Source organism: Pituophis catenifer, unplaced genomic scaffold (assembly GCF_029215685.1).
Source record: "Pituophis catenifer annectens isolate HBS135680 unplaced genomic scaffold, rPitCat1.0.hap2 SCAF_1, whole genome shotgun sequence".
Lineage (NCBI taxonomy): Eukaryota > Metazoa > Chordata > Lepidosauria > Squamata > Colubridae > Pituophis > Pituophis catenifer.
The window spans coordinates 19387877-19414274 of record NW_027256881.1 but is presented as its reverse complement, the minus strand read 5'-3'; the positions used below and the strand labels follow the sequence as shown (position 1 = coordinate 19414274).

At 40.9% G+C, this 26398-nt stretch overlaps 1 protein-coding gene across 1 annotated transcript in view; it reads left to right on the top strand.

Annotated features, from left to right (window-relative positions):
• The window catches only part of TSPOAP1 (TSPO associated protein 1), a 77479-nt gene that overhangs the window by 34065 nt on the left and 17016 nt on the right, over window positions 1-26398 (top strand). The window contains exons 13-20 of the mRNA XM_070932118.1: window positions 986-1193; window positions 4196-4440; window positions 8089-8198; window positions 10850-10959; window positions 12464-13285; window positions 14662-14813; window positions 16388-16915; window positions 25915-26238. Of these exons, the coding sequence (XP_070788219.1) occupies window positions 986-1193; window positions 4196-4440; window positions 8089-8198; window positions 10850-10959; window positions 12464-13285; window positions 14662-14813; window positions 16388-16915; window positions 25915-26238 (2499 nt within the window). The remainder of the gene's footprint in view (window positions 1-985; window positions 1194-4195; window positions 4441-8088; window positions 8199-10849; window positions 10960-12463; window positions 13286-14661; window positions 14814-16387; window positions 16916-25914; window positions 26239-26398) is intronic.

Genomic DNA, 26398 nt, shown 5'->3' with positions numbered 1-26398 from the left:
CTCTTGTGATGAGCTACAATGGCTGATCTTTGCACATGAAGGTTTATCCCACAGTCCAGCACAGGGCTGCCTTTTAAAACCGATTCCTATAACCTCCCAAAAAATTACTTGCTTTCCTCTACCAAAGATAGTGCTGAAAACCTTTACAAAAACAATTACAAAATATGTAATAAAAATACACTATGTAGCATGCAGAGTGAGAAAGCAGCACCTCCTAAAGTTTATGTTGCTTATGAAGAGAATGCCCTTGTCCCAAAAGAAAAGTACTCACTATCAGAGAAGGTGCCAACTTGATTTCCTGAAGATGCAAATTCCAGAATTTAGATCAGCCCTTTGACATGTCCCACCCTTTCCACCTGTGTCACTGCTGGGAAATGGAGACAGTCTCTCCATTGATCTTGACAAGCAGGCAAACTCATATAGAAGGGAATAGTTGCTGAGATACCACCAACGCTTTAAATTGCATCCAAAAACAAACAAGAAATTAATGCCCACATTTGCAGAAACTCTAATATAATTTTGCTATGCTGTCCCAAGCAGATGCATCATGAAATTAAATCTTTCAAAGATCTAGGATCTACTGGATGGGAAATGATTATGTAATCCATCCAAAATGCAGTACCCAGAAACAACAAATCACTCACTCACTCACTCACTCACTCAATCAATCAATCAATCAATCAAAGTCCTTCACCCAAGGACTCTAAGCCAACTTCTTCCATCTTAGAAGTTTCTAGTAATGTGATTGCAACTTCCATAGTTACCCAGCCAGAATTGAATAATGCTGAGAGTTCCGGTTGAAGCCCACTTAAGATAGGAGGGGAGGCACTTTTTGTCAGTGGACCGTAGTGGACTTAGGCTAGTCAGCGTGTGTCTGTGGATACTAATCTGCAAGATGAACCATCTTCCTCTGCTCCCTTAAAATCTCTTTCTGTTCCTAAGATCTGCCTTCAGCTGTAGCTAATGTTTTTTCTTTGTGATGCAGGCCCGTGTGAGAGAGTTGGAAAACCAATGTCGCAGCCACACAGAACAGTTTAACTTCCTCTCTCAGGAACTCAATCGATTTCGCCTCCAAACTGGAAAATTAGGTCTTCCATCCACTCCCTCCTTCTGTTCTTCCCTGGCGACTTCAGAGATCGTCTTTGCTACTTGCAAGAGTTCTCCGCAGCTCCCCAATGGCTTCAAGCAGAAAGGTGACGGTATACAAGAGAACCCTTGCATGTTTCTTTGGTGTTCTTGTTGACAACAGAATAATTCAGAAAGGGAAGCACCAAGTCATCTAAAAATTTTCAATATACATCTCAAAGTATATACAGGTAGTCCTCGACTTACAACAGTTCATTTAGTGACTGTTTGAAGTTACAACAGCAGTGAAAAGGTGGCTTATGACCATTTTCACACTTATGACTATTGCAGCATCCCCATGGTCACATGATCAAAATTTGGATGCTTGGCAACTGGCTCATATTTATGATGGTTGCAGTGTCCTGGGGTCATGTGATCACCCTTTGCGACTTTCTGACCAGCAAAGTCACCGGGGAAGCCAGATTCACTTAACAACCGTGTTAGTAACATAACAACGGCAGTGATTCACTTAGCAAGTGAAACTGTGGCAAGAAAGGTTGTAAAATGGGGTAAAATTCACTTAATAAATATTTCACTTAGCAACAGAAATTTTCATAAATATTTCACTTTAGCAACAGAAAGTCTTAAGTCGAGGACTACCTGTATTTTATAGGGTGCCTGCTGTAATGCTTGCTTTTCTCACCCTGATGTCATCTAAATGTGTTGGATTGTGATTCTTAGAATTTCTTATCAATTAGGCACTGCTGTCTTGGAATCCTGGGAATTATAGTCAGGGTAGAGTAGAGTTTTATTTGGAAATTAAGGTTTTGGTGATACAATAGACTGGTTTAGAATAAGATGTTAGAATTTGTGTTAAAAACTTTTCTTTTGATTTTTAATTTTAAAAGATGTATCGGGGAAATTGGGAATAGAGTTTGTTAAAGGAATGTAAGCAATTGTACCTATCTATGACCGGATCAAGACTTCGTTCTTAAAAGATATATTTTATGTTTATGTTTGGAAAAAAATAAAAAAATATTTTTCAAAAAAAAAAAAAAAGGAATCCTGGGAGTTATAGTCGGGGTGCCATACTAAGGAAGGACGTTTTAATTATTTTAGGATGATCTCAGTCATAACCTGAAGTAGATACTGTAGCTCATACAGAAGCACGGTGTTGCAGACAAAAGATCCTCCATTCAATCTACAACTACTTTAAATAGACTCAAGAAAAGATCTTGCTTAAAAACTGAAGAACTACTGCTGGTCAGTTTAGATGGTACAGAACTAGAATGACCAGTGATCCAATTACGGCCACCAGCTTTGCCCTTGCCAAACCATCAGCATATTTTCAGTGCTCTGCAGTGCTCCATGACTGTCCTAAATCAGACCGTGTTCCCTCCCAAGCAGCCAGAGGGAGAATAATAAAAACTGGCAGACTTGAAACCCCAACCCCCTCTCCGTTCTTTCTTCAGCATGTTTGCTTCTCTGTGGCAAGGAACAAAATAGGGAAAAAACTCCTCCAAGCTACTGTTGAGAATGCAGCAAAAGTACCTCTCAGAGCAGCCAGAAAGCAATTAACAAATTAAAAAACAAACAAAACCCAGGGATGAGCCATGATGCAACTTGAAAAAATCCAGAAGCCTTGGAGTTCCTCCCAGTACAGAAACACTGCCGGTAGCTGTGAAATTATTGATTGGTTAAATTTATTTACTTGCCCATCTCGTATCCAGCAACTCTGGGCAGCTTGAATGAAATTCTTCCTTTGCACCAGAGCAGCAGCTAAAGCAATTAATTTCAGAATGAAAAGTTCTGGAAGGCCCATAGCATAATGAGGTTATGCAAGGCTGGCACTGATGTTGATTTGGCAAACAAAAAAAAAAAAAACAAAACAAATTGGTAAAGAAAAATTCACAGTAACAAATAGTTTTCTTTTGTGTCAGGACCGCAGAAACACAAAAGACTGCCTCCTCTAAAGGGGACTGTTTCCCTATGAGCTTGGTTAAGATTGTTTTTCCCAACCTGATGGAGACTGATGGGGAAAGGGGACAACCCAGGTCATTGGCGGAGTGCCTAATGCTGTTTCGTCTTCTTGGCAGTGAGTGTGATCAGTTCCCTCTCCAGCATTGGAACACCTCCACCCAGTGGAAGCTGCTTGGAAGGAAAAACACCCAGAACTGTGACTCATTCGGACATGGAACAGGAGATCTTTGCTAAAGGCATTTCATATGGACTCAAGAGGAGCTTTAAATAGCTTCTTTATTTGTTTCTTGTTCCATCCTGAACGTTTTCTCTGTGTTTACCCCATGCTGGTAATTTCTCATTCACACACTGCAGTATTTTAAAGGTCATGGAATTGACTTTTCCTTTTCTTAACCAAAATTTTTAGTAGCCACGAAGTCCTTGGATTGTATATTAAAGATGGTCTGGGTAAATTAGAGAGTCTACAGTTTTTCAAAAGATTCAGCCTCTATGTCTATACAGTAGATTTAAATCAATGCAGTAAATTTAAGATTCTTTTCAAGTAGAAACTTCTGAAGAGGAATAAAATTCCTTCTTTCTTCTGGTTTGCGTATATGTGTGTGGGGGTGTGGGGGGTGGGGGGTGGGAAGAAAGGTGTTTCAAATTTTATTCAGGTGGTCCTCGACTTATGACCACAACTGAGCCCAAAATGTCCATTGCTAAGCAAGGCAGGCCACTTTATGACCTTTCCTGCCATAGTTGTTAAGCAAATCGCTGCAGTTGTTAAGTTAGTAACACAATTGCTAAGTGAATCTGGCTTCCCCATTGACCTTGCTTGTCACAAAAGGTGATCACATGACCCTAGGACATTGCAACCTTCACAAATACTTGCCAGTTGCCAAGTGTCCAAATTTTGATCACCTGACTATGGGGATGGTGCAAGGCTCATGTGAAAAATAGTCAGAAATCACTTTTTTCAGTGCTGTTGTAACTTTGAAAGGTCGCTAAATGAATGGTTGTAAGTCGAGGACTACCTGTATTTCAAAAAGGGAAAGTTGGTGTTGTATACCAGCTTTATGGTTCTTTTCTGTAATGAAACCTGAATGTTCTGTGAACTCTATGGCTTTGCTTGTCCTCCCTACCTAGCGTGATGTACAATGTTTGGTTTCAGATCCCGAAATTGTCCCTGTATCTCCACGGAGCAGTAGAAAAGTTCAAGATGAAGAGGTGGAAAGGTTCTCCCCTGTGGCACTTCGGCTCGTGGATCCTGTGGTGTCTCCTGTGGCCCGAAGTCCAGATACAAGCAGTCCCCCAGTTGCCTCAAAAAAAGCAATCAAGAGGTTGGAAGCCCAGTCCAGCTCTTCCAGATCTGAGTCCATGCACAACAACAGCCCCAAATCCTGCCCCACTCCTGAGGTCAGTAATGGATGTGTGAGGAGATGGCCAGAGTAGAGATGGTTGGGCTACCTCTCAACCCTTTCTCAATACAACATGGACATGAGATTGATCTGTGCTGTTTTGAACATTTGCAAACCTATATCCTATATTCCAGCATATATCCCCAGAAAAGTGAATAAGAGTAAACCTAGCCAAAAATAATGATCAACAAGCTCTAACTTCCTGTTTTCTTCTGAGCAAGTTAGAGAGAAAAATCTTCCTTCTCTTCTGAAGGGGATGAATTGACATAACAAAACTGTCAAACATTTGGATGTATTTTCCCCATTGTCAGTGGTTTGTCTTTTTGCACTTTTACTCAAAAAGGTAGTGACTCTCATCTTGGCCACTTTAAGATGAGTGGACTTGAACTCCTAGAATTCTGGGAATTGAAGTCCACACATCTTCAAGTGCCCAGGTTTGAGAAACACTGGTCTAGACAAATATATGTAGTCCTCAACTTATGAATGTAATGGAGCCCGGCATTTGGTATGTGGTAAATCATGATGGTTGTAAGTTGAGGCATCTATGTGACTAACCTGATTTTATGACCTTTTTTGCGGTGGTTGTCAATGCCATGGTCACTAAGCAAGTCAATGCATTTTTTGCTGGAAACATCAGGCTGCATAACTCCAGGATGCTGCAACCTGTTGTAAAGGTGAACCAGTTGCCAAGGGTCTGAAATGCAGTTATGTGACCACAGGGGGGCAACCACCATCAAAACTCCAGAACCAGGTCATCAGTACCTTTTTTTGGGGTGGGAGGGGGTTGTCATAATGTCGAATAGTCACTAAGTGAGCACTTGTTAAGTAAGGACTACCTATGAAGTGCAAGGCAATCAAACCGGTCAGTCCTAGAGGAGATCAACCCTGACTGCTCTTTAGAAGGCCAGATCCTGAAGATGAAACTCAAATACTTTGGCCACCTAATGAGAAGGAAGGACTCACTGGGGAAGAACCTAATGCTGGGAAAGATTGAGGGCAAAAGGAGAAGGGGACGACAGAGAACAAGGTGGCTGGATGGAGTCACCGAAGCAGTAGGTGTGAGCTTAAATGGACTCTGGGGGATGGTAGAGGACAGGAAGACCTGGAGGAATGTTGTCCATGGGGTCGCAATGGGTTGGATATGACTTTGCGACTAACAACAACAACCTGTAAGTCCTCCTCTTTTGCAAGACATGCAAAGCCCCAGTGCTTAACTGTTCCTCTCCCTCTGCTCTTCCCCCATGGCTCATCTATTTTAGAGAGAACATCTGCTAGGAAACGGAAATTCCCCATCCATGGAAACAGCAGAGTTGCAAGCCTTATCACAATGATCACCAGGGGCTCAACTTGCACCAAAATCAGGAGTGTTCTTTCAGCTACCAACATTATTAACCAACTGCTTGCTTCTCTAGAGAGAGAAAATAATTAAGGGTGCAGTAACTAAACAAATAAACAATTAAGGGTCCAACTGGAATATTCTGAGAGTTATGTAAAATTAGAGAAAATATGGCAGGGGATGGATCAATTCATTTATTATAATGTATCTATTTACTGTTTATTTATTCCATCTCTACGGTCTACCTTATCAACATAATAAATAGTATCTTCAGCAATAATGACAAAGATTGTTGTGAGCCACCTAGAGTTGATTTGGAGTTGGACAGCACCTGAATCAAATAAAATTAAAATACATAAAAACAAAAAGTCTAATTAAAAAGCAAAATTAAAAATTTACAGCCTAATTAAAACACAATTAATTTTTTTTAAAAAAAGCCTCACCCAACAGCAGCAAATCTCCAGAAAAGAGGTGTTTAAATAAGATATATTTTGTTTACGGGTGGAAAAATATCAGAAGTGAAATTAGCCTGATTTAGGAAAAAGAATAAGGGTGTTTGTTTGTTTTTTATTTGATTTATATGCCACCCTTCTCTGGAGACTCAGGGCGGCTTACAATGCATTAAGCAATAGCCTTCATCCTTTTGTATATTTATACAAAGTCAGCTTATTGCCCCCACAAACTGGGTCCTCATTTAACCTACCTTAGAAAGGATGGAAGGCTGAGTCAACCTTGAGCCTTGGCGAGATTTGAACCTGCAGTAATTGCAGGCAGCTGGTCTTAATAACCAGCTTAATAACAGGGTGCCTTAGACCACTGTACTACCAAAGCTCTTAAAGGTTAAGGTGTTTCTGGAAATGAGGCAGAGGGTTGCATCCAATTAGGCCAATGGCCAGATGTTAACCTGTTTTGGTTAGATGGGTCAAGAGAGATGCAGTTCTGTCATGTCTCAGCTGCCCTTTGGTTCCAAAATGGAACCAGAGCTTCAGCAGCACCATGCAGAAAAGCCCCCAGGATATCCCCCACTTCCCTCTAGTCTAGAACCTATTAAAGTCCATCAGTGGACCGCTTAAATGTTTCCAGCCTCCCTGCAGAGTGGGGCGGCATAAGTAATCTCAAGGGCCCTTATTTACTTATTTATTTATTTTAATATATTTAAGAACTGCCAATCTCACTTACAAAGGGACTCCGGGCAGTGCACAAATAAAATATTAAAAAGTATTAAAAGCATAAAAACAGTATATAAAATTTAATAAATAATAAATTTAAATTTAAAAGAGGCAAGGAATATTAAATTAAGAGACATGGTGGTGCAGTGGTTAGAATGCAGTATTGCAGGCTAAATCTGCTGACTGCCAGCAGTTCGATTCTCCCTGGCTCAAGTCCATCCTTCTGAAGTGGGTAAAATGAGGACCCAGATTGTTGGGGGCAATATACTGACTCTGTAAACTGCTTAGAGAGGGCTGTAAAGCAGTGGCCTCCAACCTTTTGAGCACCAGGGATTGGTTCCATAGAGAAAGGTTTTTCTGTGGACCGAAGGGGGCATAGCTTTGCATGCTGCCTACATCCCGTGGATGGGACTTTGCTTGTTTGCATGGCCCAGTTGCAGGCATGCTGCAGACCGGTGCCAGTCCATAGACTGGGGGTTGGGGATCCCTGCTGTAAAGTACTATGAAGTGGTATATAAGTCTAAGTGTTATTGCTATTAAAATTAATTAAAACATGGGGTAAGGGCATTTAGGCCACTAACCAGGCCCACAGCTATGGGCTCCTCTGTGCATCCTAAGTAAAGCTGCAAAGCTGAGTTGTCACACTTTTCCAGAAGGCCAGGAGAGTGGGGGCCCATCTCACCTTTGGGTGGGGAGTGTTCCACAGGGCAGTGGCAATGGCAGGGGAGGCTCTTTTCCTGGACCATACCAGTCACAATTCTTTAACTGATGGGGTCTGCAACATACCTTCCCTGCCTGATTGGTTGGGATGGGCTGATGTAAAGGGATAAAAATAGTTTGGTAGGAAACCAGGCCCCATGCCATGAAGGGCTTTAAAGGTCATAATCAATATCTTGAAATGGACTGAATTGGACTGTGCTAAATTTGGTTCCTGAACTAGACTGTTTTCTAGGTTTGCATAATGCACTGAGCTGTAAAATAACTAAGTGGGTTGAGTTTTTACAACATGCTGAATCGTTAAAACGAACAGTTCAAAGTTAAAATGAAGTTTGCCGTTAAGCCTTTATTTGCCTTAATTAAGCATCTTCTGCAAATACATCATTTCATCATCACCGTTTCATCATTTTCTACATGCCCTTAGGTGGATACAGCCAGTGAAATGGAAGAATTGGACATTGACAGCATCTCATTGGTACCTGAGCAGGAGAACCATGATCCAGTAAAACTTCAGGTCTTCTTGGCTCGATATAGGTAGGGTTGTACAAAGAAACCAACTGGGACATTAGATATTAAGAATGCAAATGATTTGTAGCAAATGTTGGATTTCATGTGATGTAACGGGAAAAATTATTGCATCTAGAGACTGATGGAGTCGTGTTTGCAGAGGTGGGTTTCAGCAGGTTCTGACCAGTTCTGGAGAACTGGTAGCAGAAATTTTGAGTAGTTCGGAGTAGTTCCGCCCCATCAATTCTCTGCCTCCTGAATCCCAGCTGATTAGTAAGAAATGGGGATTTTGCAGTAACCTTCTCCTGGAGTGGGGTGGGAATGGAGATTTTACAGTATCCTTCCCCTGCCACGTCCACCAAGCCATGCCATGCCACGCCCACCAAGCCACACCCACAGAACCGGTAGTAAAAAAATTTGAAGCCCACCACTGCGTGTTTGGTAAGGAAAGGCAATGAACAATTGCAAGTTATACATGGAAAGAGTGGCTATGCTAAGAATAAGACTAAGTGGATGAATTTGTGTATTTTGATAGAATGTCTTCAAAAATGGATGGAGAAAATGTGTTAATTAAGAATGTGTTAATTAACCCTAAAACATGCACAGGGACCAAATAGCTGTTGAATCAGTATGGGCGGAATATAAAAATGAGCATCTAATATAAAATGATGTTATATATTAGTCATATCAAGAGAATGAAAGAGTGAATTGCAAAATAGATGAAGTAAGTGAAGAATGGGAAGTGGATAATGTCATAGTTGATGGAACTGATATCCTGAGAAACAGAAAGATGACAGATTTACAAGAAAAAAAGCAATATATAGAAATGATGGAGACAAGAATGGTTTACAAAATGGAAAAAAAGGATAGGAATGTGAATGTTATAGTATAGGTTTAGTTAGGCTTCCTTTCCTTTCCTCTTATCTCCTCTCTTTCATCTCTTATTCTCTTTCTTTCTTTCTTTCTTTCTTTCTTTCTTTCTTTCTTTCTTTCTTTCTTCTTCTCCTTCCTTCCTTCCTTCCTTTCTATCTGCATTATGTGTAATGCTTTACTCTTAAAGAGGTTAGCCTGGGGGAAGGGATATGCATGCGTGGTTTTTCTCAAGATTTTCCTATTCACCAGGTTTATTTCAAAGCAGGAATGAATATCATCCAGATCATATTGGTCAATGATTATAAGAATGTCATCCATTCAGTTCAAAATATCAGTCAGTTTACCTTCTAATGACAGCTGGGGTATTTGATCTGCAGATACATATTGGCAGACTTCAGCTTGGATTGTAGAAACTGAAATATGTAGGAGATTAGCAGTTAAGATCTATCCTGATACAGCACAGAGAATAGCTGCTCTTTTTCATTCTTCACTTAGATCTTTTTTGTTTTGTTTTGAGCTGGATCACTGTGGCCACTCTGTGAATAATAAACAGGGATGACAGACCAAAAAATGCTTCAGAAGAAATGTTCATACCTGCTGCTCTCTAACTCACAACATAGTTATAGGAATTTGGCTTAGGTATTAATCTGGCAACCTGGTGGCTCAGCAGACTAAAAGCATTGTGATTAACACCAGCTGTCTGCAATTACTATAAGTTCAAAACTCACCAGGCTCAAGGTTGACTCAGCCTTCTATCCTTTCTAAGGTAGGTAAAATGAGGACCCAGTTTGTGGGGGCAATAAGCTGACTTGGTATAAAATATACAAAAGTATGAAGGCTATTGCTTAACGCATTGTAAGCCACCCTGAATCTCCGGAGAAGGGCGGCATATAAATCAAATTTTAAAAAAAGGTTATCAATTTTTTGGAAATTGGACCTTCTTTCTGAACTGTATCCAGTGTGTTTGGAATTCTTTCGTCCCCATTTTCATTTTCACATTTTATGCAAAACTCTTCCATGCAGAGTTTGTCTTAAATTTCAGTTTTGTCACTTAGTGTTCTTTTCTCCTCTTTTGCAGCATCAAAATTCTCATCAGTAACATAGCACGAAAAAGCAGGCTGGATTCCTAACCTGTAATCTTTTTATCCGTGCACAAACACATACACTTCCGTTATTAAAATCCTGCACAAAAACAATCTTAGGCAGTCATATATATATAAATCCACCAAGTCTGCTTTTTTTAATTTAGGTGCGGCATTTTTTAATATATAGCTGTACAGAAGTAATTGTGAAAGGAGAAAAAATACAAATGAGTAAAGCAATCTGCACAAACTCTCATTTTTTAAATTAATGTTAGATATTCCCTTAATTTAAAACGAACATTACAAGAAAGACCCAAAGGTGCTTTTTCAAAAGGCAACTGGACCTTCTTTGTTTTTGCTTGAAGACGTTTCACTTCTCATCCAAGAAGCTTCTTCAGTTCTTCTTCAGTTCTTCAAGCAAAAATTAAGAAAGTCCAGTTGCCTTTTGAAAAAGCACCTTTGGGACAACCATGACCTGGATGCCTGGGAATCTCCATAGACAATGGAATGGAAAATCCAAAGCAATACTACAGGATCATATGGAAAAGAAAAGACTCTTCATCTTTGGTATTGAATTTTCATGTCCTCTTTGCCTCAGCTAGAATACCTTTGCAGACAGTTTCCCTGCCATCCTCACCTTAAGAAGCAGATTCAGATGGTGGCCAAATTCCTTCTTGAAGTCTCCTATCAGACTTCAAAACGTTCTCCTTACATTCGTTTCAGTTACAATCCTTTTGATGGCCCCAATGAGAATCCTGAAGCTGAACTACCACTTACGGCTGGCGAGTATATTTACGTTTATGGAGAAATGGATGAAGATGGCTTTTTCGAAGGTATGCTGTAAGATGCATGAAAAAATGGAGTTGTAAAGGAGGCACAGTACAGAACAACTCATCAAAATAGCCTTGTCTATGGGAGTGGGCGGCTTTAATAAATTTAAAGTTTTGTTAATATTTATTACTGCTAATAAAAAACCTGGGATAAGTCGGGTGTTTTTAATAGGAATTCAGCCATCAGCAGGGGATGGGCTAATCCAAAGAATAGGAGATGATCATATAACTGATGGTTTTCATATTCCCTTTGTAAGAACCTTAAATGTAAAAAAGTAAGAAAACTGACTTTTCAAAGATTTTAGTTAAAATTATTCTATTTTACTGTTTAGATCAGTTTTTCAATTCAATTCAATGTTACTATTAATTTTTTTCAATTAATCTTACTGTAAGGAAAAAATTTAAAAATTAATTTTACCTGCTGTAGGCCTCAGCTGCATCTGAGCTGCTTACAGAAATAAAATCAGCACAATAAAAGAGACCTGATGTGGTATAATAATTAAGATGCCACTTGGAGTAGGGAGGTCCACACTGTAGTCCAACTACATTCATGGAAGTCACGGGATAACTTTGGGCCTGTCATTCTCAGCCCAACTGTATTTACCAATCATATACTTTTAATAACTCTATATGCTGGGCTGCCATTTATGGCTATTCTTCAGCAACCAGAAACATAAGAACGTAAAGTCTGGTTGTTGTTGTTAGTTGCGAAGTCGTGTTCAACCCATCGCAACCCCATGGACAACATTCCTCCAGGCCTTCCTGTCCTCTACCATCCTCTGGAGACCATTTAAGCTCACGCCGACTGCTTCAGTGACTCCATCCAGCCACCTCATTCTCTGGCCTCCCCTTCTTTTGCCGTCAATCTTTCCCAGCATTAGATTCTTCTCCAGTGGGTCTTTCCTTCTCAAAAGTCTGGTTAGTTCATCTTAAAGATCCAATCTTCCTGTTTTTCCAATCATAAACAATATCTTGCAGAGGGGAGACATATCTAAATCAGGAGAAATGTTTTGGAAATATATTTTAAATGGCCTGTGTTAGAATAGAATAGAATAGAATAGAATAGAATAGAATAGAATAGAATAGAATAGAATAGAATAGAATAGAGTAGAGTAGAGTAGGGTAGGGTAGGGTAGGGTAGGGTAGGGTAGGGTAGGGTAGGGTAGGGTAGGGTAGGGTAGGGTAGGGTAGGGTAGGGTAGTGTGGAGTGGAGTGGAGTGGAGTGGAGTAGTGGAGTGGAGTGTATAGGGCAGGGCAGAGCAGGGCAGGACAGGACAGAACAGAACAGAACAGAACAGAATAAAACTTTATTGTCACATTGAATGTACATTAATCAGCATACATTAAAATGAAATTTCATTGCATACAGCTTTCAAAGGGTCACCACCTCCAAATACACCACATAATTATGGATACATTACATAAACAGGATGCGGGGGTGGTGGTGAGTGATTTCATCTAACGCCACAGGTCTTCTGTTCTCTCATGTTGTTAAATTCATCTTCAGGGGAGCTGATGGATGGCCGGAGAGGCCTTGTCCCTTCCAACTTTGTGGAGCGACTTGCAGATGATGACCTGGTTACTTTCTTGCCTCAGGAACTCCATGATCTCTCCCAAAGCTCCCCTCTTGAGCGGAGTTTTCTCAGCATAAGTATCAGCAGTGGAGAGAGAAGTGATTATTCCTCGGAGGAGCTCAATGCCAGCACAGCTCCCTCTAGGCTAGAAGGGGACCAAGGAGAAGGAGGTATTTCCATTGCAGTGCCTTATCCCAGAAAGGTGACTCTAATCAAACAGTTTGCCTCTAGCCTCTTGGTGACATGGGATCCACCACTGGTGCCTAGTGGAAGCTGCTTGGATGTCCAGAGCTACAATGTCTATGTGGACACTGAACTCCGGGAAAATGTGAAGGCCAGTTCCCAGATGAAGGCCATGATTGACAAACTGGACTTGAAAACAAAAGCCTATCGTGTCTCCATACAGAGCGTTTCAGAGAGAGGGAGCTCAGACAGACTGCAGTGCACGTTCCTGGTGGGGTGTGGTTTTGCCTTAGCTCCAAGTCAGCTCCAAGTGCGGAGTGTCAAGGCCACTTCCGTGGAGCTCTCCTGGATGTCAAGCAACAGCAATTTCCCACATACCATATACCTCAACGGGGGAGCATGTGATATAGTGAAGGCTGGAATATATTGGTACACTTTTCGCAACCTGAACCCAAACACTTCCTACATTGCCACAGTCGAAATCCAGCCTCAACAGACTTTCTGGAAACCATTCCCAGAGGTGGAAGAGCAGGTCTTATCCACAGAGATCCAATTCACTACACCTTCAGCAGGTAAGTGAAGCTTTTAGAGATTCTGGAGAATTGGACGCAGTATTCCAACTGTGGCCTCACTAATGCAGTATCAAGTGGTATTATCACTGTTCTGGTTCTGAGATCACATCTGCCAGCTGTCAGGCCTGGAAGCCATCTTTTGCATTGGGCCTTCAGGCCTGCCACATTTACTACTGTGAGAAATTGGGAGGGGGGATTGTGTGGAGCACGGGTGATATATAGTCATAATAACATTCCTTTCTCAGAGAGTCATCTTGCCCTGCACCTGGAGGGTTGGAACTGGGAGGCATCTCCAGTAGGGACAATGTTTTGATTGGACCATGTGATGGACATGTGGGTGCTGGGCAGGGACTTGGATTTTCCTTTGGGTGGGGAAAACCTGGAAGCTTTCAGATTCGGGTTTTCCCTGACACCAGTTCTTCTTCAGAACCCTGTGATGTAAACCATCTGGTCCTGGCAATTTGAACTCATCTAGATTGGATAGGCGTTCTCTTATCAGTTTCTATTGCCTATTGCCTATCAAAATGCCTATTTTGATCTGCATTCCGGCTTTGTCTCCAATGGTGTTGCTTTTGGTAGGTCGGACTAACAACAACAACACAATTCTAAAGGAGGGGGACCCCATTGATACCTCAGTTTTGCGCTTTTCATAGATCAAGCAGTTTTCTTGTGTTTTATTGATTTGCTGGGTATTTTTGCAAATCTGCTTGTTACTAAATTTCTGGCTGTAACTACAATCCTGTTTATGGCTTCTGCTATGAGGATACAGAGGATCAAACCTTGAACATGTTTATCATGTTCATTGCTTATAAGTACTGATTCCTGAGATACAGGCACTACTTATACTTAGCATGTGATTAGAGGTAGATATTTTGTTAGATGGAAAATATTTTGTTTAAAGTTCTAAAAATTGCTTTGAGGGCTGAAATGAAAGACTTTACTGAAAACACTTTTGTTTCCATCCCTTCAATATCCTCCTTATAAGCCTCTTTTTCTTTAGCCTCAATTTTCCCTCCTTCCACATGGACCTCTGCTTGAGCTAGAAGACCTCCAAGTCCCTTGGACTAGAAGACCTCCAAGTCCCTTCCAATTCTGTTATTCTGTTATTCTGTTATTCTGTTATTCTGTTATTCTGTTATTCTGTTATTCTGTTATTCTGTTATTCTGTTATTCTGTTATTCTGTTATTCTGTTATTCTGTTATTCTGTTATTCTGTTATTCTGTTATTCTGTTTCTGTTACTCTGAGAGGTATTCTTTTCCTTAGTCCTTCAGTCTTAGGGAGTTTAGGTCAAGCTTCCTATAATCTTTTTGGGCCAAATCGATTTTACCATTCTGGTGTTTTTGCAGAAGAAATAGCCAATGACTCTTTCTTTAGGGTCTCCAGATGCTCCGCTGGATGTCCGAGTGGATCCTGGCCCCACATCTGGCATTCTGGTCATCAGCTGGTTGCCAGTCACCATTGATGCTGAAGGATCATCCAATGGAGTGCGTGTCACTGGCTATGCAGTGTATGCCGATGGACAAAAGGTACCAAATTGTTTTGGGCATGGCTGGAAGAAAATTAGGACAGTATCATGTTTACCCATAATAAGACATGGAGAAATAGACTGAACATGGAGGTAATAGTATCTAATAGTGGCAGGATTTTCTCCAGAACTCAGTTTGATATTCTTTTTATGCTGTAAGATTTAAAACATTTATCTTCTCACCTTACATTTCAATACATCATTCTTTACCTATTAGATTTGGTTCTGAATATAGGTAGTCCTTAACTTACAACCACAATTGGAACCAAAACTTCCATCGCTAAGCAAGGCAGTCATTGTGAGTCATCACATGACCATAACTGCTTTTATGACCTTTCCCCCCCACAGTCATTAAGAGAATCACATGGTTGTTAAATGAATCTAGCTTCCCCACTTGACTTTGCTTGTCATAAATTGTCTGGGAAGATCACAAATGACAATCAGTCAATCAGAATCAATCAATCAATAATCAGAATAGAGCTGGAAGGGATCATGTGACCCTGGGATGCTGCAGCCATCATAATACATGCTAGTATCCATGCCTGTGTTGCAATTGTGACTGTGGGGATGCTATAATGGTTGTGTGAGGACTGGTTGTAAGTCACTTTTTTCAGCAGAGTCATAACTTCAAACAGTCAGTAAATGAATGGTTGTAAGTCAAGGACTGTTTGTAGAGTTCATGTTTGTACATTCTTTTAGCACACAGAATAGACAGCTCTGATGGTTTGTCTTATCCACTAACTAATGCTTTATTAAAAGACTCACCCTTACTGTACAAAGATCTTATTAAAGATCTTTGTACGGTAGCTTTTTGGGGTTAGAGAAATTATGTAAAGTGCATAACACCCAGAGAAGTAATGAAATAATTAAAGGAAATTAAAAAAGGAAAAAAGTTTTAAATTTAGTTTACACCAATATATCCAGGGGTGGGCTGCTGGGGGTTTGCAGGGGTTCGGGAGAACCTCTAGCTAAGATTCTGTGCAGTTCGGAGAACCCCCAAATCTCACTTCCTGGCTGGCCCCACCCACCCCACCCCACCCCTCCCCTCCCAGGAGTCCCCACACGGCCCATTTTGGATGCAGGTAAGCATAGGGTGTGCGGGGAGGCTCGGGGAGGGCAAAAAACGGGCCTACCGGAAGTTTGGGAAGGTCAGAAACGGGCCCGTTTCCGGCCTCCAGAGGACTTCCAGAGCCTGGGGAGGCCATTTTTGCCCTCCTGGAGGCTCAAGAAAAGCCTCCTGAGCCTGGGGAGGGCAAAAATACACCCCCCCCATGGTGCAGGAGGTTAAGCCAGGCCCACCATAGCCAGCAACCGGGCAGAGAACCCCTTGCTAAAGTTTTTGAAGCCCACCCCTGGCTATAACTCTCCAATCTTCTATCTTTATAAACCATCCTCATGTTCAATGCATGTACCCATTTATAAACTGCCCTACTACCATCTCCCATCTTTCTAGTTAGAGACTCTCTTGCTTGTTCATCACTAAGATTGAACAATCCTACCCTCCTTTTTCTTTTTTGCAAAAGGTGCCTCAGCCTCTATCTTCCTACTTATTCAAGTTAATTACTCTTATTTCAGGTGATGGAAGTTACCTCCCCAACAGCTGGTAGTGTCCTGATTGAGATTTCCCAGCTGCAGATTCTCCAGCTCTGTCAGGAAGTAACTGTAAGAACTGTCTCTCTTTATGGAGAATCGGTGGATTCTGTGCCAGCTCAAATCCCCTCGGCGTTGTTGGAAGAAGTAGACCGATCTTCTGAATCTCAATTTCACTGTCACCCTTCCCGGCTTCTGGGTGGGGAAGCACAGGCTCTTCTTGTCACACGAACTTCTCAGGTTCCAGGGAAAGAACTGCCTTCTGCCACTAAGAACTCAGTTGCCAAACTCACCTTGCAGCCCACTATTACCAGTGAAAAATCTGGGGATCACGTGCATTCAGAGACATCCTCCAGTGTCAAGGCTTCCTTGACACCAACAGTGCAGGCTGGGTCACCAGAACTTGGAACTCTTCCAAGAGAAGAAGAGAATTATCTTCTGCCCTCTGCAGGCAGTGTGGTGAAGGAATATCTGACTGTACTCAAGAAGGAGGAATCTGGAGAAGACAACCAGGTAAATGTGAAATTCCTTCCTTCCTAGTAGATAAGCAGAGGTTGGGGAATGGGGAGGAATCCCTGAACACTGAAATAAACATCTTTCTGGCAATGGTATCAGGGGTGGGTTCTAAATTTTTTTACTACCGGTTCTATGGGCGTGGCTTATTTTGTGGGTGTGGCTTGGCGGGGGGTAATGTGACTGGGTGGGCGTGGCCAACTTTTTTTTTTTTTAACTTTTAAAAGCATTTTTTCTACAACCTTAAGAGGTTGCAGAAAAAAAATGCTTTTAGAAGCCTCTGACGATCAGGCAACTCAGCTGGGATCGCCAGAGGCTTTTGAAGGCATTTTTTTTCCTACAGTCTCTTCGGCTGAAGAGGTGGTAGAAAAAATGCTTTGACGATCCCGCGCAATCATCAGAGGCTTTTTTTTTTACTTTTTTACTTTTAAAAGCATTTTTCAGCCAAAGAGGTTGTAGAAAAAATGCTTTTAAAAGTAAAAAAAAAGCCTCTGATGAGGTGGGCAGGGTAAGCAAGCGGCGACCGGGCCGGTGGCCGGTTTGGGGGCATGACCAGCCAATGTTATTACCAGTTCTCCGAACTATTACAAATTTTTACTACCGGTTCTTGCGAACCGGTGCGAACCGGGAGCAACCCACCAGTGGATGGTATGCTATAATACAGGGGTGTCGAACTGGTGGCCAGTGGATCATATGCATCATGTGCAGGCTACGCCCACCCCAGCTCCACAAAGGGGAAAAACGTCGCGAAATATCATATGACAGCAAAGTGATGCTGTGAGTTTGACACCCGTGCTATAATAGCTACTGTACTACCAGTAATGGATAAAGCATTGGGTTTTGAAAGGGAATATCTGAAATTCAGTTTTCTTCAACCATGAAGTTGGTGAGGAATCTTGGGCCAGTCATTAGCTCAGTTTATAGATTGCACTAGGCCACAATTTCATCATGATTTGTCTTAACCCATGTAAACTATAATTTACAAAGCAGCAAAACATGATTTAGAAGTCAGTATCTGGTTTCCCAAGACAAGGGATTAATTTTTTTAGCTGTTTTAATGTTTTATTTGTATGCGACCCCAGATCTGTTGGAGTTGGGTGGCCAATACAATTAAATAAATAATAATAAACCCAAACATAGTTTAGAGTCATATGTGAACCCAGCTGTTGAATTCATCCTGGCGGGCTCCTCATGTATGGTCCAGATTAGAAAAAACACAGGACAAGTGTTTTCTCGGGATGAGAGAGCAGCAAACAAAAGGCTACAATCTCTTTTATTAGGTACCAAAATACAGCGTCATCAGAAGGCGTTATTATGACTACACATCTCACATTACGTACAAGAGATGGGAAAACAATAGTAATGATGCAAAGCGGAACTTTAACTCTGGCTTTTTACAATTCTCAGATATTATTAGGCGAGAGGCCCATCTCCGTTATCTGCTTCTCAGGAATGTGATTCTCAGGAAGGAGATAAGAGATATTTTTACTTTGTATCCCAGGATGTTTATACAAGGAGATATCTTTACTTTTGCAGGCACATCCTATGTTAAAAACAATGAGAGAATGAATAGGGCCCTTCATATAGTATCCATGTGAACCCGCTTTTCATTGTCTGGTTATTTCGGTGCTAAGCTCCATACAAGTGTCCAACCAGTTAAACTGGTTTAAACATATTTTATGGCCACCGCATTCCCACATTTCCTCTGTTTTTGTTTTTTGCAACTAGGTTCAGCTGTATTGTTATTATGATGTTCTCTTTATGCCTGGGAAACATGTCTATCATCATAGCAAACAAAGCAGGAATATATTGAATACTACAACATACAGAAATAAGCAAAGCAATGATCATGAGTACAGTAGACAATATGTTCTTCAGCCATCTGGTTTCTGCAAATGTTTTTAGCTCACCCATCCTTTTATTATGGTGAACAAAGTTAGTGGAAAAGTGGCCAGGAGATGTCAAGCGAGGTAGGCCATCAAGTTTCTGAGTTGTACATTTCCACAAATCACTCACACAAATTGTAAATACATCCGAATCCAGACACCCAAGAAAACCACATGTCAGGAGTTTGTAACCTCTGAGTTATCTTGGAAGCCCTATCTTGCAAGTCCCGAGCACCTCCTCTGACCACACCTGATTTGTTCCTCCAGTTCCAGAAGGGCTTTGGTTTCACTTATCAGGACGTCCTTCCTATTGGAGGGAATAAAACCTTTGCACATTTGCAGAAGGGAGGGGAGACATTGGATGCAGCAACAAAGCAAAACAAGCAGTACAATTATAGATACAATATTTGGCATAATTGATTTCAACCAAGAATCATCCAGGAGCCATGACCAAAGAGCAGTCCAGGTGTCAATGGCGCCAGATCCATTGGATGATAAGGGATTGTTTTTTGATCAAGTTTTCCATATGTTCTATGGTGTGACTGATGTTATACTGATAATCAGATACATAGGTACAACAACATGAATGTATAAGGGCACAATTGCCTCCTTTAGCTAAGGCATATCGGTTTTGTAAGACTACCTCTCTGATTTCAGCCAGTTCTTTATTCATCAGCTTCAGCACCTTGATAGTCTCGTTGAACATATATACTGTCCAGTTATTTAATAAATGAAGATCCCAATAGTTCATTGCCACCCGAGATTGGGCAAGATGCCTCTGGATATCTGAGTTTTTAATGAGCCACCCAGTGTCAGTGATGGGTGTGGTTTAGGAAATAGGAGTAGTGGAGTTTGTCCGATTAGCAGCTATTTGAATGTCTTTTATTACTGTCCCATCATGATTGAATATAGAGGCTGCTGACATGAAGGATCATGAGATGTAGGGGCAATAGATGCAAGATCGTGACTTAATTCCAGAATCCATGATATATAATCTCCTTTATGTAATTGTTACAGAGGCCCATTGTCCTTATCCACTCCCCCCTCAGCTGGAAATGTCAATATGGGAACCTTAGGTGGTGGAGTAGATTTAGGTAGAAAGTAAGGACCTTGTACATAGACAATGCGTTTGTGGCAGGAGCGTTCTTACATGGTCACTTGAGAGTCCCATAGCTAACAATGTCCAAGGCTATAAACAAATCATAGTCACTTATACGTGTGAAACAAAATTACTAGCAAAATCAGAAAAACAATTCTACTAACATTAGTATGTGTAAGAAAGTGTTAAAATGTATATGTACAATGTGAAGGTATTTTTTCTCCTGATGAAATCTTCCGCTGTGCGCAGGGGACCAACTTCCGGTGTAGTTCTGCAAAGCTGATGGTCACCACCTTGCGTTAAGAGTCTGTTGCCGGGAGGACTTAGCAAGATGTTTTTTCTCTTAAATCTCAACACCAGGGGTTTCTCCTTCTTTTTGTTGTAAATGAAATGGTCTTACGTGTCTTTTGGGGATCCAAATGATGCAATCATTGTCCTGGACAGCAGCATATCCATGGCCCCAGGTAATAAGGTCAGCAGGTCCTCTCCATGCAGGATCAGGTAGTTGGTGGAAATAGACCTTCGGTTTTAGGGCAGCTGATGGATAAGCAGAAAAATGACGGGTCGCAGCCGATGTGGGAGGCTGTCCAGTCAGGTTAAGAAAGTTCAAAGTATATAAACAAAGATTGAGTTTGTTTTGCATGGCTGGGAGGCCGAGGCATTTTTCCTCTTTCAATTTTATAAGCCAAATGTGTGTGTGATGGACCACTTGTTACAAAAGTTTGCAAAGGCAGTACTGGTGTAGTAGATCCATTGTCAGTTTTAAATTCAATTGGGCGTCCCATCGATGCAGAAATCCGAATACAATGATTTATTACATGTTTGGTTGCTTCTCCCCTTTGTGGAGATGCCATAATAAATCCTGAATAAGTGTCCACGGAAACATGCAAATATTTCCATGGGGCAAAGGATGGGTACTGAGTTACATCCATTTGCCAGATTTCACAAGTTTTAAGCCCTCTGGGGTTAACACCCATAGGGATAGAATGAGCTTGTTGACTACAGGTAGGACATTGTTGTATGATGGCAGTCACTTCAGCTGCCATGAGACCAAATTGTTTCGCTAATGCTTTTTATTTTGATGAAAATAGACATGACTGTCCCATGGTGTGATGGAAGATATAACCATGAGCGCAGTTGCAGCTTTGTCATTTCCCTCTTCCAATCTCTGTCTCCGCTACCCACAATATCTATAACCTTCCAATAAACAAATCTCCTTATAACACTAAACATTCAAGTCCTTTCTCCCACTGCCATTCTGACTTCCAAGCCAGCCCAAGTCTGTGCAAACCAACTTTCTTTTAAACAATTCAACTCCTTCTTACATTCCCTGTAACACTGGATTCTTTGCATACCAGTCTTTATTCAAAATAGCACAATTATCTATTCACAGCCTACAATATCCAATCAGTCCTAAAAATTTCCTCAACTCTTCAGGTGTTATCTTCTGTCATTAATTAAATGTCCTATATATTTTATCTCTCTTTCTACATATTGTAACTTCTAACTCATCTCTGTGATAATTCCAAACAAACAAACAAATAAACAAACAACAGACAAACAAAGAACAAACATGCCATCTGTTAAGTATGCAAAATGCACGTAGACATAAAAACAATAAGGAGTATTTTGAGTCAATGCTCTGAAATAGAATTGGGTATGAAAGTATTTAAAATGTCAAAAATGTTCAGAAGGAAAAAATCAAAATTGCATTCTGAGCCGTTCAGTGCTCTGCAAAGGCAGGTATCAGATATCACCCTTTCACTCCCGCCTTTCTCTGGCTGGTTCTCTGAGAGAAAAAAAAATGGTTAAAAGTACAAAGTAGCCCCCCCCCTCTTTCGTGCCTCTCATCTCCCAGGGAAAAAAGGGAGGGGGTGAGGGAAAGGAAAAAAATTTTAAAACAGACCAAGCCTCCCTTCTCCTCGGAGGGCAGGGAGAGAAAAGAAAAAAAAAGTGCTTATACACAAAATTACATTTCATGCAATCCAATACACACCCATTCACATCTGTACTGCAATCAGACCTTTTGTATAATACATCCTTCATGCGAATCAGTCATTCAAATTATTTCAATGAACTAGTTTATTCCCAAAACAGTGAAAAAATTCAGGCAACAGTCATAATCACAAAAAGTGATATGGGCCCATAACCATTGCCCGGTTTTCCACAGTTTCAAGTTCAAACCCAGTCAATTTTTGCTGGCCAGCCAAGCATATCAATTCCACACACTATCATTATAGATGCACATCAACAAAATATTTTTAACAGAAATCACTTCAAGTTGATTAGTTCAAATTATCTGAGTCTTCCCATTTAGACAGGCTCTACTTTTATTTCCTGCTAAACCCCGGGTGGGAAGAACAATAAACAATTTATTTATTTATTTTTTCATCCTGAGAAACATACTGAGAGTCAGAGATCAAATTAAAAGCTTGTTGAGAAAAAGTGTGAAAGCTAAGATAGTCGCAGACAATTAGTGTAAGATTCTTTCCAGATGTCCTTGTAAGCAGTGGCTCCTTTGGAGAAAATCATTAAGCAAGTAAACCTAGGATCTTTAGGCAAATGATATGAAATACAATTTACATAGTCAGTTAGAGCACATTGAAGAGATGAATCATTCCGAAGACAAAAGTAAAAGTCAGATTTTGAGATAGAAAGAATAATATTTATTAGATCAGTTCCATTTCTTCGTATGCCCAAGGTTATAATTTCAGCAATAGCTTAAATAAAGGGTAAAACATTTTTAGATGGTAATGAGACAAATAAAGCAATGTACTTTTTGCTGTTCTAAAACAGAATTAAATCTCCTGGCTTTTTCTTTTAGTCAATAACTCAAATAATGGACTAAGTAAATGCATAGGTAAAGAGAAATATGAGCAGTCCCAATTAATAGTACCCAGTAATTGTTGCAAATTTTACTTTGGGTAACTTTAAAAGCTGGAGCAGAAAGAGATTGCACATACAGATAAGGAGCTGTATTTTCTCTGGGGCAATGTGCAATTCATTTACACATAAATCATTTTGTATTTACAAAAAGCCAATTAGGTTGTATTTTTTGTGCTCCAATTTAAATGTCATCTATATGATGATCCTGACACACTTTAATCATATCTGCCAAATTAAGATTTTTTCCCAGCCCAACAATAGCTTTTAAGTGGTGTTGTTTTTTAGCTTTCTTTCTTTATGTTAGAGAAGGCTTGTTGACGCTTGCCAGAAACAAGCATTTTTCTGAAGGCTTGTTAAGCACATTCAGAAGAAGCTTGCAAAATTGCAGCCGGCAGACACACTGAAAGCATTTCAGCAATTTATTCTATCCATCCCCCTTTTTTTTTTTGTCTAACTGTTTCTTTAAATTCTGCTTAGTGGGGGTATAACTGACTCCTTCAGAATGAGCTGATGCTTAATTTCATGCCGTGCGTCTGCGTGGGTGATTTAACGTGAGAGCAATCTCTCAACAAAGTCTGAAAAGGAACTATTAACAGTGTCCTGAAGGCTTTTTTATTTATTTATTTTTAATGTATCATAAAACACTCTATAACTAATCTCCAGAGTGCAAAAAATTTTTCAGGGCTGGGGAGGTTTGTGGAGGCATGTTCCCATCTGCTTCCACATATTCACTTTTAAAGAGCCCTTTTATTGCCAAAAGTATTTTAGAAGGTAGATCAAATTCTTTTTTTATCACGGGCAGGACTTTCCCGTTATCTTTTTAAAAACAATAATATTAGTCTTGGATATCTCACCAAGCTCTTCAGATACTGCGTCTGCTGCTTGGAAAGACCTCCCCCCCATACTCACGAAAGATTGTCGCCGTGTTTCAGGCTAAATCGTGGTGCACAGCCTCTTCCAGGCGGTGAGAACAGGGGTTCCAAGAGACGTATAGCCTCAAGGGCTATCATGTCGGGGTACCTGGCAATTCTGCCTCCATACTCACGATTTATGGGAGGGTGCTTCGTCCGCAGACGACCGGCCCTGGTTTGCAGAGGCTTCTTCCAGCCGAATGAGTATGAAATTACCAAGAGACATATAGCACCAAGCAGGGTAATCACGTCGGGGACACCAGATGTTGAATTCATCCTGGCGGGCTCCTCATGTATGGTCCAGATTAGAAAAAACACAGGACAAGTGTTTTCTCGGGATGAGAGAGCAGCAAACAAAAGGCTACAATCTCTTTTATTAGGTACCAAAATACAGCGTCATCAGAAGGCGTTATTATGACTACACATCTCACATTACGTACAAGAGATGGGAAAACAATAGTAATGATGCAAAGCGGAACTTTAACTCTGGCTTTTTACAATTCTCAGATATTATTAGGCGAGAGGCCCATCTCCGTTATCTGCTTCTCAGGAATGTGATTCTCAGGAAGGAGATAAGAGATATTTTTACTTTGTATCCCAGGATGTTTATACAAGGAGATATCTTTACTTTTGCAGGCACATCCTATGTTAAAAACAATGAGAGAATGAATAGGGCCCTTCATATAGTATCCATGTGAACCCGCTTTTCATTGTCTGGTTATTTCGGTGCTAAGCTCCATACAAGTGTCCAACCAGTTAAACTGGTTTAAACATATTTTATGGCCACCGCATTCCCACACCCAGCTTTTTTTCCAAGTAACCAACTGTCAGTTCCACTTAGATAAACCAGATCCACAGGAAGGCTCAAACTACTCGTATTAAGATCAGCTATAATAATGAAATCTTACAAATTTGATTGTGCTGTATCTCTTCCCTTTCTTATATTCCATTGAATCGGGCAGATGTCTGCCTAAGCTGCCTTTAAATATTACCTCATTTGTTAGGATTTTTAAACAAATTTTGCAGCCCCTTTTGCCTATTGTTGAATACGTCTTGTATTGAACAGAGCAATAAAGCTATTGTTGTGGCCCACCAGCGGCCTGCACGGATCGTGGCTGATCCTGACCAAGAGGAGGCGGGTGTGGTGTCGCGCTAGCAGCCTACGCAGCCAGCGCTCGCGTCGGATAGCGAGGAGGCTGAAGAGGATGTGGTGCCAGAGGCAGAGACTCAGCCAGGGCCTTCAGAACCTCCAGAGGCTCCTTCAAGTGGAGAGAGCGAAGTGGAGGAGCCTCTCCTCAATGCTCGAGCACGCAGGGCTGCCAAAAGGCAGGAGTGGCTACTCAGGAGGAGGAGGTCTCCTCGAGAGTAGGGCTTGAGGATAATTGGCCACTCCCTTAGCCTATTTAAGTCGAACACAGCTAGTGCTTTCTTGCTGGAAACAACTTGTATTTTATTATTAGAGTATTTTGGTTTATCATATCTTGTTTTCTGGGCTGGTTGCCAATCTTTGCCGGTCTTGTTTATTCTTACTACTTAATAAATTTGATAAGGACAGTTGGTGTGTGTCAATATCCTCGGAAATCCGGAGCTGGGGCAGAACAGCTATGTATCCTGTTCCACAATACCTGTTGAAGTCAAAATCCATAATGTACATCGTGAAGCAACAGCAATTAGTTTAACTTCTTTCGCAAAACCACAGTTAAGCAAAAAGCACACAAAAGTCTGTTAGTATGAATCTTAGGGGAGATTTATGCACAATTGTAATTCCATTTTCATTCACACTGTGTTTTCCTCTAATAACCAACCCATAGTGCAGCATCAACTCTTACCATCCCCTAATTCAGCGGTCACCAACTGGTGGTCCGCGAGAAAATTTTGATGGTCCGCAGAAAAATTATTTGCATTTTTTATATTGCACTAAATACTATTTATCTTTTTAAAAAATTCATATTAGTGGTCTGCAAGATTTAAAATTATGAATTTGGTGGTCCCTGAGGTCTGAAAGGTTGGTGACCCCTGCCCTAGATGAGATATGTTCTCATATAACTTTACAGGAATCTCTCTCCCTCTCCCTCCCTCCCTCCCTCCCTCCTTCCTAATTAGAAAAAGAACATAACTGCTAATTTCACGTTTAATATCTATATTATTTTAATATCAAGAGATATTAATAATTAAGAGATATTAACGTAATATCTCTCTGCAACAATGTCCTCCCAGGAACTGCTGCTCACTGTGACAAAACAGGAGCCACATATTTCAAGCAGTGGTGCTAATAGCCTGGAGACCTTTGAAAGCTGCTCTGAAGAACAGGAGACCAATGTCCCATCCGAAAGAGAGCCAGATAACAATCAGAACTCCCTGGAACCAAAGATACCACCCATGGACAGACCTTCCATGCAAGAAGAAGACAGTGCCAGGGAGGTGGGCCAAAGCGAAGGACAAACTCCAGAGTCTTTAGTTGAGTCTTCAGGGAGGATGAAGCCGTTGAAAGAAGACTCCAGAGATGACTCCTCTCAGCTGGTGCCCAGGATCAGAAGAGAGGTTGGTATTCATTGATCAAAGGCCTCTTTGGTTTAGAAAAACCTAATGATCCGTAACTTCATACAAACCGCAAAGCCCTTTGGTCTTCGTGCAAGGGAGTGAATGTGCAGACATAATGATTGTTTATATTAACAGTTTGTAATATTTCCTGTCTGAGGCC